This window comes from Silene latifolia, chromosome X (genome assembly GCF_048544455.1).
Source record: "Silene latifolia isolate original U9 population chromosome X, ASM4854445v1, whole genome shotgun sequence".
NCBI classification, from domain to species: Eukaryota; Viridiplantae; Streptophyta; class Magnoliopsida; order Caryophyllales; family Caryophyllaceae; genus Silene; species Silene latifolia.
In genome coordinates, this window is record NC_133537.1 from 256,325,783 (window position 1) to 256,339,652 (window position 13,870).

The 13,870-nt window shown below is 37.4% G+C and overlaps 1 protein-coding gene and 1 non-coding gene across 2 annotated transcripts; one reads left to right on the plus strand and one right to left on the minus strand.

Moving 5' to 3' along the window:
* Window positions 1-4,233: 4,233 nt before the first annotated feature.
* On the plus strand, window positions 4,234-4,340 carry LOC141624110 (small nucleolar RNA R71). The gene has a single exon (XR_012533920.1). It is a non-coding gene; the product is annotated as a small nucleolar RNA R71 (small nucleolar RNA).
* Window positions 4,341-9,171: 4,831 nt separating this feature from the next.
* Window positions 9,172-9,594, minus strand: LOC141619972 (protein FAR1-RELATED SEQUENCE 5-like). The gene has a single exon (XM_074436965.1). It carries the CDS (start codon window positions 9,592-9,594, stop codon window positions 9,172-9,174), a length of 423 nt encoding a protein of 140 aa, XP_074293066.1.
* Window positions 9,595-13,870: the final 4,276 nt, after the last annotated feature.

Here is a 13,870-nt window from a genome sequence, read left to right on the forward strand (position 1 = left end):
ACGCTTAGGCGACAAATCTTCGAGGGCAAGGTGAACGATCTAGCTTCACTAGTTATCCATCCATATTTAGTGTCAAGGGGGTTATAGGCAACCCACTTGAACTTGTGAATCATAATGTGCATATCAATAAGATGGCCACCTTCCTTTGCTTTATACTTCTTATCCTTATTGAAATTAGGATCAAAGTGCTTAGCTAGGACCGTGACTAGGCCGCCATTGACAATAACGGTCGTGCCCTTCTTCCCATTATCAACATTAAGCCATCTATCAACCAATAGCCTCAAAGAATTGTAAGGCTTGGTGTGAATTCTTCCGATATTCAAAGCCGATTCAAGGAGAATAAAATCGAGTCTTGTGAAATGATTGGTGTCTTTCCTAGCAATTATGGTATTTCCCACAACCTTGTGCCATACTCTTATGCCCGGATGATGGACCAAAAGAGCACGACACGCATGAAAATCCTCAAATTTCTTCCCGGAGATTGCCTCCCAAAGAGGTTCGGGGTCATACTTTCCATAACTCTTGAAATAACTTTCCTCATCACTAAGACCCAAAATTTCACCCAATTCCTTAAAGGTAATGCGTCTACTAACATTAGCTAGACGAAACTCGATATTTTCCCTATTCTCAACTTTGGTGACTTTCAAAGAACTTAAAAATTCCAAGACAAGGGAGGGGTATGTCAATTCCTTTGTTTCAAACAATTTCTCCAACCCCATGGCTTTGAAAAAGGCTTTTGTTTGTTCAAGAACACCCAATTTTTCCAAGGCATCTTTACATATGAATTTGGTGGATTGAATAGATTTCATAGCAAACTTGACAAAGGTATTTCTATGGGTATCGGAAATAAAAGTTACCTCCGGATAATGCAAAAGTTGATTAATTACCGGAGTAGAGGATGTTGATGGTCCCATAGAAGGTTGTTGTTGTTGTTGCACTTCCAAGTTTGGTGTTGCCACCACCATAGCCAAAGCTTTCTCTGTTTGAAGAGCCTTTTGCCTTTGTGAGAGTGCCTTAGTCTTTGGTGCCTTTGTTGCCTTTGTTGCACCCTTAGTCCTTGCCATTGATGAGCTTAATCAAGAAAAGAATGAAAAATCTTCAATTTGTAGGATGCCCAAATCGATTTGAAGGTGAAAGGCTTTGCCTTTATGAAAACAAAAATCGACTCAAAGGTTGAAGATTTTGTTCTTGGTTTTGATTTTTGTTGAAGAAGGAGTGATTAATTTGTTGTTGGAAGGGTGGTTTGATTTGTTTTTGTTGAATGTTGTTGAGGGTTTTTGTTTTTATGATGGAGAGGATGAGGGTTTTGATGTTGTGGGTAGTGTTTATGAATGAATGAATGAATGAATGAAGGTGGGAGGGGTTTTAAAGAAGCCGAAAATTTCAAAACTGCAGGGGCAATCTGTGCGGATTAGGCTCAATCCGTGCGGATTCTACTTCTTCAATCTTTGCAAAAGCTCGCCTAAAGACGGGCGAATTTGGTACAATCCGCTCGGATTTGCTGAACACGGGACGGGCGGATTTTTTCAAAGACGGACGGATTTCAGTCCAGAGATTTTTGCTTGTTTTCTTCAGCTGTAAAGACGGGCGTCTTTTTCCCAGGACGGACGGATTCTTCAAGACGGGCGGATTCTCTGGAATCCGCTCGGATTCTTCAACAGTCAAGAAAATTTCAAATTTCAACTCAGTTCAGGACGGGCGTCTTTTCTGCAGGACGCTCGGATTGCATAAGACGGGCGGATTCTTGGGAATCCGCTCGGATTTGTCCTCTGTGTACACGGATTCAGTTCCATCCGTGCACAGCGCATTCCCTTTATCATTCTTCCATTCTTTCTTTCAAGGCTTGTGTTCTTCATTGTGGGGGCAATACGAAGGCATGGATAGCCTAGGCAATTGCCATCCCCACACTAAGGTAAAGCACTACACATCAATTGAAATTGTTAGTCCCTCCCTCACTTCTCTCTTACATGACAATTATTTTGATCAAAGTAAATAAAAATCCAAAAATGACAAAAAATGCAATACAAGAATTGAAATGTAAGTTAGGGAGTTAGAAGTATTTACAAGTGGTGGTTTAGGGAGGACTCCACCAAACTCTCATTCTTGATGAGATGTCAAGGGGGCATGTTCAAGGTGTTGTTGATGTTGCTCAACACCTTGAAAAAGTAATCAAAAGCTTGTTCATTATTATGGTAGAGGTCCTCAATAGACCGTGGCCCTTGTTGTTGATCATGATCGATGGCATGCCCAATGTAGGGATTAAAAATCCCTTCAAACTCGTCGTCCCAAAGACCACAAACTTCATTGAGTTGATCATTGAAAATCTCTTGCTTAGATGGAGACAACTCTCCCAATTTCTTCTCTTGGCCAATGAGGCCATCCTCTTCTTCCTTGGTTGATTTTGATGAGCTTTGCAAGCTCTCCTTGTCACAATTCACTTGCTCTTTGAATGGAGCATCTTCAATTTTCTTCCTCCATTGGAGTTCCGATTTCTTCCTTTTATCTTTTCGGCTATAATGATCAATCATGAAACATGGCTCATGCAAACGAGGAGCTCTCATGGTCTTGTCAAGATTAAAAGTTATGCTTTCATCTCCCACTTCTAGAGTGAGCTCTCCATGTTTCACATCAATCACTGCACCGGCGGTGTGTAGGAAAGGTCTTCCTAGGATGATTGGAATGTTGGAATCTTCCTCCATATCAACAATGACAAAGTCCACCGGGATGAAAAATTTCCCAATTCGCACGGGGACATCTTCCCATATCCCTAATGGTGTCTTGGTCGATCTATCGGCCATTTGAAGTGTGATGTTGGTGCATTTAAGCTCTCCCATTCCCAACCTTTTACTCACCGAGTACGGCATGACACTCACACTAGCCCCTAGATCACATAAGGCTTTGTTGATCGTTGTGTCGCCAATGGTACACGGTATTGAGAAGCTTCCCGGATCCTTTAACTTTGGAGGTGAACTCCCTTGAAGTATTGCACTACTCACCTTAGTGAAGGCAATAGTCTCAAGTTTCCGGATCGACTTCTTCTTTGTGAGGATATCTTTCATATACTTTGCATAGGCCGGAACGTGGTTGATTAATTCCATGAAAGGAATTGAGACTTCTAAATTCTTCACAATTTCCATGAACTTTCCAAGTTGATCATCAAATTTGGGCTTGGCTTGACGACTTGGAAAAGGAAGTCTAATCACAATGGGCTCCTTCTCTTTGGCCTTGTCTTCATTTTTCTTTGAACTTTCTTCTTTTGATGATTCTCCATCTTTGGAGTTTTGCACAATTTCTTCCTTTTCACTAGCTTCCACAACTTCATCCTCAACTTGCTTCTTCGGTGCTTCATACCTTGTACCACTTCTCAAGTGAATGGCACTAACCGTTTCATGTCTAGGGGGATTACTTTGAGGTGGTAATTGCCCCTTTTGTCTTTGTGAGCTTGAAGATGCTAGTTGAGTCAATTGTGTTTCCAACATCTTGGTGTGAGCTAGAATGTTGTTGATGGTGGTTTCCTTTGCTTGGCTATCTTTTTGCATTTGGGTGAAAAATTCTTGTTGATTCTTTTGCATTTGGAGGACCGCTTTTTGGAAATCAAAACCTTGGTCATTTTGGTGATTGTATGGATTTTGATTTTGGTAACCTTGGTTTTGATTGTAAAAGGGTCTTTGATTTTGGTTTCTCATGGGTGGTGGAGTGTATGTTGTTTGAGGGTTTTGAACATTTTGGCTTTTGTATGAGAGATTTGGATGGAACTTGGTGTTCTCATTGTAAAAATTGGAATAAGGGGTACCACTTTTGTAAGCTTGGAAAGCATTAACTTGTTCGGTTGTTCCCCTACACTCACTTGGGTCATGACCCAAAGTTCCACAATTCTCACATATCCCACTTGGGATTGATGAGGAGGCCGTCATGGCATTGACATGATGCTTCGATGATTTTGAGTTTTCCTCAAGTCTAGCCATAGCTTGTTCAAACTTCAAGTTGATTGTATCGATATGGGAGCTTAGTTGGGCACCTAATTGAGTAACGGCGTCCACTTCATACTTTCCTCCTCTAGTAGCCTTGCGAGGCCTACTATATTGTGAATTGTGGATTGCCATCTCTTCAATTTTGCTCCAAGTTTGGTTGTCATCAACCTCGGTAAACATCCCATTCGATCCCATATTGAGAATGTTCCTAGAATCTTCATATAAACCATTCCAAAATTTTTGCACCAAAAACCATTCGCTAAGTCCATGGTGAGGACATGAGCGACAAATTCCCTTGAACCGCTCCCAAGCTTCATACAAAGACTCTTCATCCCTTTGCTTAAAACCCGTAATTTGAGCTCTTAGCATGTTGGTCTTTTCCGGTGGGTAGAATTTTTTGTAGAAAGCTAGAGCCAACTTCTTCCAAGAATCTATTCCAAGGGTGGCCTTATCAAGGCCCTTCAACCATTGCTTTGCGGTGCCGATTAAGGAAAAAGGAAATAAGACCCATCTAATTTGGTCTTGAGTCACGCCCGTTTGAGAGATAGCATCACAATAATCGCAAAAGGTTTCCATATGAGAATGAGGGTCCTCACTAGGCATTCCCCTGAATTGGCTCCTCTCAACTAGTTGGATGAAGGCGGACTTGGCAATAAAATTTCCGGTGAGATGTTCCGGTGTAGGAGTACCATTTGGTAGATTCTCCTCGGTGGGTACGGAGTGTGACGAGAATTTTGGCATTGTAGGTGGATTTTGTGGGGTATTGTGTAATGGGTTTTCTTCTCCTTCTATTGCGAAAGGATTGACAAACTCACTAGTGGGTTGAACAACTTCACTAACACCTCTCAAATTCCTCCTAACAAGTCTCCTATTGTTCGTCAAGGTTCTTTCGATTTCACGGTCAAAAGGTAACAAATCACTTTGTAACCTTCTAGACATGCAAAATATCAAACAACTCAAAAACAATTAGAACAAACCTTGAGGATTTTTACTTCCTCAAGGCGAAGAAAGACACAACTAATAACAAAAAAGGAAATCTAAATCAAACAAACACCGCCCCCGCAACGGCGCCATTTTTGATAGGTCCGTTTCGTATTCACAAGTAAATAGATGTGGTCGTTGGTCACGGTCGAATCAAAACACAATTTATAGCTTAACAAGCAACTCTACAATTAGTAAAGAGGCAAGTAAAGGTCGGATCCCAAGGGACGGGAGTTGAAATGAGATTTCTATTGTAACTAGTGGTGTCTAAGGAGTGTCACAAATTGGGTTGATGTAGAAGGTTACTAAACTAGAATAACAATGAAAATAAACAAGCAAGATGAATTAAAGGGGTGTAAACAATTGATTAAAGGCACTAGGGTGTCATGGGGTCATAGGGGAATCATGGGATATGATCATACAAACATGTTCTCAAATTATAAGCAAGCAATTATTGTTGTGATGGATTGAGTTGGGTTATATCTTACAATCCTAGGAAAGTTTGGGTCCCGGAGCCGAATCGATTAGATTGTACAACACCTACAAGTCGACTTAATCTTCCCTACTCAACAACATGCATGGTCTAATGAGACTCGAGTTGGGTTATGTCTTACAAGTCTCATTGAAAAGATAGGAGATGATAGTAAATGCAAGGATTCATAGGCTTAGCATTTCATCAAATATAACATGTGCATGAGTTGAGATCAAAACAAGCAAGCAAATAAGATATGAAAGCATATTAATTTAAGCATGAATCATTCCCCATGTTGGTTTCCCCTAATCACCCATTAACCCTAGCTAAGAGACTACTCACTCATTATCATGTTGATCATGCTAGCAAGGTTGTCAATTATACCAACAATATGAAACATGATGAATAAATGAAAGTAATTAACAATAATTAAAAAGGGATTAAGAGATTATACCTACTAATGATTCCAATAATAAAGCAAGAATAATAGAAGTACTTGAATGCTAGATTGAGAGGTTGTCAATCTCCCAATAATAACCCAAATAATCTTCAATTACCCAAAATAAAGGATGAACAAAAGAGAGATTAAAGAACTAAAACTTAGATTAAAACTTGATTAATACTTGATTACAATATTGAAGAGAGATTTGATTGATATTAACTACACTAATTATTGATAAGAAGAACATACTCCTCTAATTAGACTAATGGGGTATTTATAGTGAAAATTAGGGATGATGCATTAGGGTTAACTAAGGGCTAAACTAGTAATTACACTTTTTAAGTTGAGCAAGGAGAAGCCGGTATTTTTGGAGAGAAGGGCTTCTCTTTTCGTAGCTTGAAGAAGACAACCCGTGTTGTGAAGGAATCCGGGCGGATTAAGGTCGGGACGGCCGGATTTGGGCGATGGAATCCGAGCGGATTCTGGGGAATCCGGGCGGATTGCTGAGGGGACATCCGAGCGGATTCCAGCTGGGACGCTCGGATTGTGCAAGGGCAGGACGGGCGGATTGTTGACAATCCGCTCGGATTGTCAGTCAGCGTGGTAACTTCTTCTTTTCTTCCCTTTTCTTCATAAATTCCTTGGGGATTTCCTTGGGGACTCAAGGATCTTTCCTCAACATTGCTCTTCTACTATGATATGTACAAAGGCCTTCTAATCTTATCCCTCCTTGATGCTTGGTCATTGAATTTGATCAATTTAGTCTTGTTTTGCCATGAAAATTCAAGATTCTTACTCCTTTCCTACCAAGGGATCAAAATCTCAAAGAATATGCAAAACAAAGAACTAAAGATAAGAAATGACCCAAATAAGTACTAAAAAGCATGGAAACAAGGCTAATTCGGGGGCTAAATATGCGCCAATTATGGTCACATCACAGCCCAAGTTGGACTCTTTGAGAGCTGAACATTTAGTACCCATGGTTTTAACTTATGATATCCCACAACTTGACTGAGAGTTGAAGCATCTCCTACATCATCACAATCCAGAAGACCAAACTGGTTTAATGAGACAAGTATTGGAATCTGGGACTGCTGCCCATCTTCCCCCTGAATATTAAGATCCAGAACGTGGCTAGTGGTCCCAGAGCTATTGGGCAGAGCATGAGCTAGACTACCACCAATCTCATGTTGATCCAAGGAAGCCCTACCACTAGTCACCAAGGGAGCAGGTGAAGTGATCACTGGACCAGGCTGAATACCCCCACCTGTGTCAGTGATCCCTACCTCCTTCCCAAGGGCCTTGTCCTTCACAACACCAGTAGAATCCTCAGAGGCCTGCATAACAGTTTCAGTGGCCTGAGTACTCTCAATAGGTTTATTAATATGATCCCTCCTATTAGTAGGATTCTTTGCCTCTTTTGCAGGAGCCTTGGGCTTTAAAAGTTTACAAGACTGACGTTCATGTCCCAGTTTCTTGCAATGGGTGCAATAAAATGGGAGCCATTCATACTCCACATCCTGAGTGATTTGGCCCAGGAAAGGAGAGTCAATAACCACATAGCTAGGTAAGGGTTCAGTAAGATCAACCTCAACCATTAGACGGGCAAAAGATAACCTCTCCTTGTTTGTGGTGACAGGGTCAACATACAGAGGAGTACCAATTTTGCTTTCAATCTTACTCAAAGCAGAAGCAGACCAAAGATGGGGATCCAAGTTGTGTAACAACACCTAGACTGGCACCTTAGTAATATTATCCAACTGCGTAGGAAACTGTGGAGACCATTGCTTCAATAGGTGTGAATGCCCATTCAGACTCCAAGCAGTTCCCCTCAGAATGGCGTTCATATCCTCAGCTTTTGAAAATCTAAAATAGAACCACCCCTTCTTAAAATACAAGACAGCAGGTTTAACCACATGATTCCATTGTTTATCCACAAACGCTTTAACCTAAGCAACAGTAGGTTTTCCTCCCAAAAATTGACCGACCAAAGTATGCTTCCAGAAGAGCAATTCACTCTCAATATCCTTCTCTTCAATAACCACCCTAGTAGGAGTCGGGTCAAAAGACCCACTCAATTCCATTCCTACAGCAGATTTGTTAACCCTATCTACCCAGGTCGTCTTCTTCCCCGTATCCGTCGTAGGAACTGGTTGAGACGCAGATGGCCTCGGAACATCCGTAACAGTCGTTGTTTCCTTACTACCACCTTCATTAGATCCAAGACCACTAGTAGTCGTATCCCTCGCTACCGGAGTAACTACATTAGTCGCCACAACTACCTCCTTAGAACTCCCAGCAGAACCCTTTTTTGACACAACCTTTCCACTCCCAGTCCCCAGGCTACGAGAAATACGAATAGATTTATCAAGTGCTTGATTAATCAGGACATTCACAGAATTTGAGTTACCTTGTGGAGTTGAAAGAGCTTCCTCCTCCGCCGATCTACCCCTTCGCGGGTTCTGAACAACAATATGTAGCTTCTTAGGACGACCCATGGTCGGAGAAAGAAGGAAAGATCAGACAAAGAGCATCGCCGTCAGATCGCCTTTTTTCGCAGAGAGAATCCCTCTCCTAACCAACCCTTATTATTATTATTATTATTATTATTATTATTATTATTATTATTATTATTATTATTATTATTATTATTATTATTATTATTATTATTATTATTATTATTATTATTATTATTATTATTATTATTATTATTATTATTATTATTATTATTATTATTATTATTATTATTATTATTATTATTATTATTATTATTATTATTATTATTATTATTATTATTATTATTATTATTATTATTATTATTATTATTATTATTATTATTATTATTATTATTATTATTATTATTATTATTATTATTATTATTATTATTATCACATATTATATTAGTCTTACCATAAGTAGGATTTCCTCATACTATCTTTACTAGTTTTACTATTGCCATAACATTATTATTATTATTAGGCTTATTATTGATATAATTATTATTACCTTTACATTTTATTATTTCCATATTATTATTATAAATTCTCGATAAAAATCCCGATCACTTATGTATTAGGCTAATAAAATCGGTCCTCCAACTTGTGTCACACGGCATAAAGCTCAATTATTAGCTAAGCCCAATTCCCGACTTAGATACTTAATATATTATTTAATTAATGTCTTATTTGCAATTATTATTAGAAATGCCTTTAATTAATTAAGAAATTACATAAATTATTCTCATAAATTATTATCAAAATATGGGGTATTACATGTACATCCACTGCCCTGCAATCAGCAAACAACTACCCATCAGAATTGAAGATTGGCTGGCAGGTTGCTAGTTTGCTCCACCTACTAAGTAGATATTCACTTGGATCTTTCTTAAATCCCCGATCTTTAAGGACACACAGAATATGTCGAAAGGGTATTCCGCGTCTTTCAAACTTCTTGCAAGTGCATACCAGTTTCACTTCATCCATCTTGAAACCAACCACATATGTTTTGTTTCTTCCTTGATCTATGATGTCTGTGTAGTCAATTGCATGGTTATCATCTTTTTGTTTATCCCCAACCCCACACGAAAAGCATGCAGCTTTTAATTCATCTTGAAACTCGTAAAAGATTTTGGGCGTGTAAGTATTTACTGCGTGTTTTTCAAGAGAAAGAGGAGTTGATAACGAGGGAGAAGAGTTTTTTAATTGTGCAATAATTTTAGATTGGGACATCGTTGTGCATCCATTGCACTCTCAAATCGCATCCAAAACTTAACTAGGGTTAGATTAAGATTAGTGAAGTTGCTAAAAAAGTGGTTTTCTGATTCAGACCTTGAGGTAGTTCTCATCAAACCTCCTAAAAATAGGTCGCGAAACTATGCCGGAATCCACATCTGCCTAATGCCATATTTTTCCTTAAGCCATTCATTCTCGGACAACCCATGAGATTCAACTATTCTTGTCCAACTTTCCTCAAATTCATGTGGTTCCACATCTTCACCCAAAACACATGAGTTTATCTCCTTCAGAAACTCGGTTTGTTTACATATTGAAGGCCTTACTTTCTCAGGCAGTTTCTTCAATATGTGCCACATACAATACCTATGTTTAACCTTATCTTTCCAAGCTAATTTCATTCCTTCTTCTATCCCCGCATCTTCATCGGTTATCAGACAAACTGGAAGACGACCCCCCATGGCATCTAAGAACTTATTAAACAACCAGGCAAATGACTCTTTGCTTTCATTAATAATGAGCCCAGCACCAAAGATCACATATCTCTTATGGTGATCTACCCCCGTGAAAGGGCGTAATATCATTCTATGCTTGTTTTTCCTAAAGGTAGTGTCAAAAGATGTCATATCTCCAAATAGCATATAATGTTTTATACTAATAGGGTCAGCCCAAAAAATATGTTTCAATCTGCCTTGGGAGTCTACCTCAAAGTCAAAGTAAAATGATGGACACATGTGTTTTACTTTCATAAAATGCTCAATAAGCATTTGAGCATCACCTTCACTTAAGTACTTTTTTATGTCTTTTAAATTTTTTTTAAAGTCTTCCAATGATGCATCCACATTCTCATACCCTCTGACATACTCCTTCAATATCCTTAAGGACTTAACAGGACCTAGGTTAAGCTTCGAGTTGTCAACTATCATTTTTTTGTGAATAATGTTCAATTCTCTCGATTGCGTCAAATGCACCATTGTTAAGGGTGTTTATGGCATATGATTGTGACCTTCATCAAAATCATAAATTTCGTATTGACCCTCATCAATTCGCCTAAACTTAATCAACGCAGGACATCCTATTCTAGTTCGTTGCCTCCGTTGTTGTGTCCCCTTTGCTTCACACTCCCCAGCCTTATTACACAAACATTTTTTATGCGTAACGACGTCCATTGAAACGTTTTGTGATCCTAATCTAGTCACAAATCCACACACTTTCGCATATGATCCACAAAACTCAATACCGAGCTGAAGAGTAGGGAATACCATCCCAATATTAGGCTTAAGATGAATAGAACACTCAAATATCCGATTTGTGTTGCTTAAAGAAGCTTCTGTCTCCTGTACCTCTTCTTCCTCTACATATGTGATGAAATTAAAGTAAGAAATATGTTATGTTGGTAATTCAAGTAGACTGTCCCACCATTTACATTCAATTACAGACCCATGGGTATACCACATCTTATTCTGCGTCTTGTACGTGCATAGAAAACCATTGTATGTGCATTAAATAAGCTCATATATGAATGAACTAGGTAAAATCTTGTTTCCTAATAAACAGTTTGAGTGAGGTTAATATACAGTTTGTGTGGCGTTAATATACAGCCCCTTATTTTTCCCTTTGCAACAAAGACAATCATGAAACAAAAGAGAACCTTGAATATACCTTGAATAAATTTAGAAGTCATAACCTCGGGAATATCAACTTCAACTGCAAGTGCAGACCGAGCTGCATTTAGTTCAACAATGGCTCCTTAATTTGTAATTACATTTGAAGTAGTATTTGATAGTATTGAGCAGTTGTCATTATTGCTGCAACGAGAAACGTCACAAATTAAAAAAGCAACAATACAACAGTATAATTCATGAAATTGAGTCCCTGATCTTAACAAATGTAGGTGATTTTTCAATTTCTCCAACCCTAATTTATCAATTAAGCCAATCTGATTTACAAAATCAATATTTGATGCGCATAAACAGGAATTTGATGCACATAAACATGAATTTGAAGCGCATAAACAGTCTCCAATGTTCTGATTTCAACAGATTTAGGTGATTTCTCAATTTCTCCAACCCTAATTTCTCAATTAAGCCAATCTCATTCACAAAATCGTAATTTTATGCACCAAAACATGAATTTGATGCTCATAAACAGGTTTTAGATGCACATAAATAGTCTCCAATTTCAAGATTTTAACAAATTTAGGTAATTTCTCATATTCTCTAACCCTAATTTCTCAGTTTCTCCAATTTAATTGACAAAACCCTAAATTCAGAACCATAATTCATCAATCCAGAAATTTAATCGATGAATCAAACCCATTTTTAACAAATTTAGGTAATTTCTCAAATTCCCTAACCCTAATTTCTCAGTTTCCCAATTTAATTGACGAAACCCTAAATTCAGAAGCATAATTCATCAATCCAGAAATTTAATCAATAAATCAAACCCTAATTTCACTAACAATCTAATACGATAATCAAACCATAAATTCAACTAATTTAATCGACTAATTCAACTAATTTCCAAAAAAAGATCATCAATATCGAAATTTTACCTCGAATTAAAAGGCTCCATTGATTGAAGCAACGTCGAAAGGTTGATTGTCGAAGAATTTATCGTTCAGAATGTGACGATCGACAGTAGAGAGTGAATTTGATAGTCGAAGAGCATGTCGTGATGGTGGAAAGCTTTGATAGTCGAAGAGAGAGAAAGTAAGATGAGAGAGAGGAAATTTGGAAAATGATGAGATTAGTCGGGGTTTTGGGGGGGGGGGGGGATTTCGTTGGTTGACTTAATCTCAGCTTTGTGTATTATTAGATCAATGGTTGTTAAGTGGTTCTCGTGGATCTCTTTATATGGGTGGAGAAGATAGATGACTAAGATGAACCGTCCAAAAGGGTGGTTAAGGGCTTAATTTAACACACTTTCTACTCCTTCACTAATCCACCCTAATTAGTGAGTATAACTTTAAACAGAAATATGCAACTTTAGTCCAAAATTGTGTAATTTAAATTAAGATTTGAAACCAACACAATAATAAAACGAGATTGAAGTTACACATAATGTCGTTAAAGTTGCGCATAATGGGCATTGAAGTTGCACATAATGCCATTGAAATATACAGTGAAGTGGTACATATTGCCATTGAAGTTATCCATAATGGGCAATGAAGTTGCACATAATGGCATTGAAGTTACACATAATGTGCAATTTTTGTGACTACACATAATAACAAAAACCACCATAAAAAACGAGATCTAAGAATAATTAAAAAAAAAATTATCAGATCTAAAAAACCTACTTTAAATTAAAAAAAACGAAATGTAAGAATAATTAAAAAAAATCAACAACCACCCAACAATAACAAGGACCGTCATAATCCCCAAATTTTTTTAAAAAAGTATTTGAATGAAAATAATAAAAAACAACTTTTGTATTTTTATAAGTGTAACTTTACTCCAAATTTGTGTAACTTTAGAACAAAATCGTGTAACTTTAATTCAAATCTAAAATCAGATCTGACATTTAATAAAAGGAAAATAAGACTTTACTCTAAAAAAAACCACAAAAACCAAAAATCTAACCTTATTTTTCTAAAATTTATTCACAAGTATGGTTGTTCGGCATCGCCCGGGCTACTTTATTTAGCATTAAAATTTATTTTCAATTAACTAAAACTACTTTAAAATTGCATAACTCTTAAATTTATCATTAATATATTTTTATATGACACGGAGTATGTCTTTAAATTACAATTAATTTAAAACTATATAGTATAATTAATTTGTATAGATTTATACTTCAACCAAAACTATAGAATATTTACATTGAAGTCCCTTGATCAGGTCTATCGCACAGTGATATTGATTTAAAACTATATAGTATAATTAATTTGTATAGATTTATTTAATTACATTAAAGTCCCTTGGTTTCTGGAATTAATATATAGTATTGATATATAGATCTAGCAATTATTTGATGAAAAAAACAGAAAAAAAAACCAATGTTGAAAAATCAAATAAAAAAGAAGACCAAATCAGATTTTTTTTTTTTTTTTAAAATAGACCAAATTAGAAAAAAAATCAAATCTAGGACGGAGGTGAGGCGTGCATGGTGGCGGCGGAAATCTGGTGGTGGGGTGTTTGTCGTGGGTTCGGCAAGGCAGTGAGGGGGTGGTTGTCGTGGGTTCATCTTAGTCATCTATCTTCTCCACCCATATAATGAGATCCACGAGAACCACTTAACAACCATTGATCTAATAATACACAAAGCT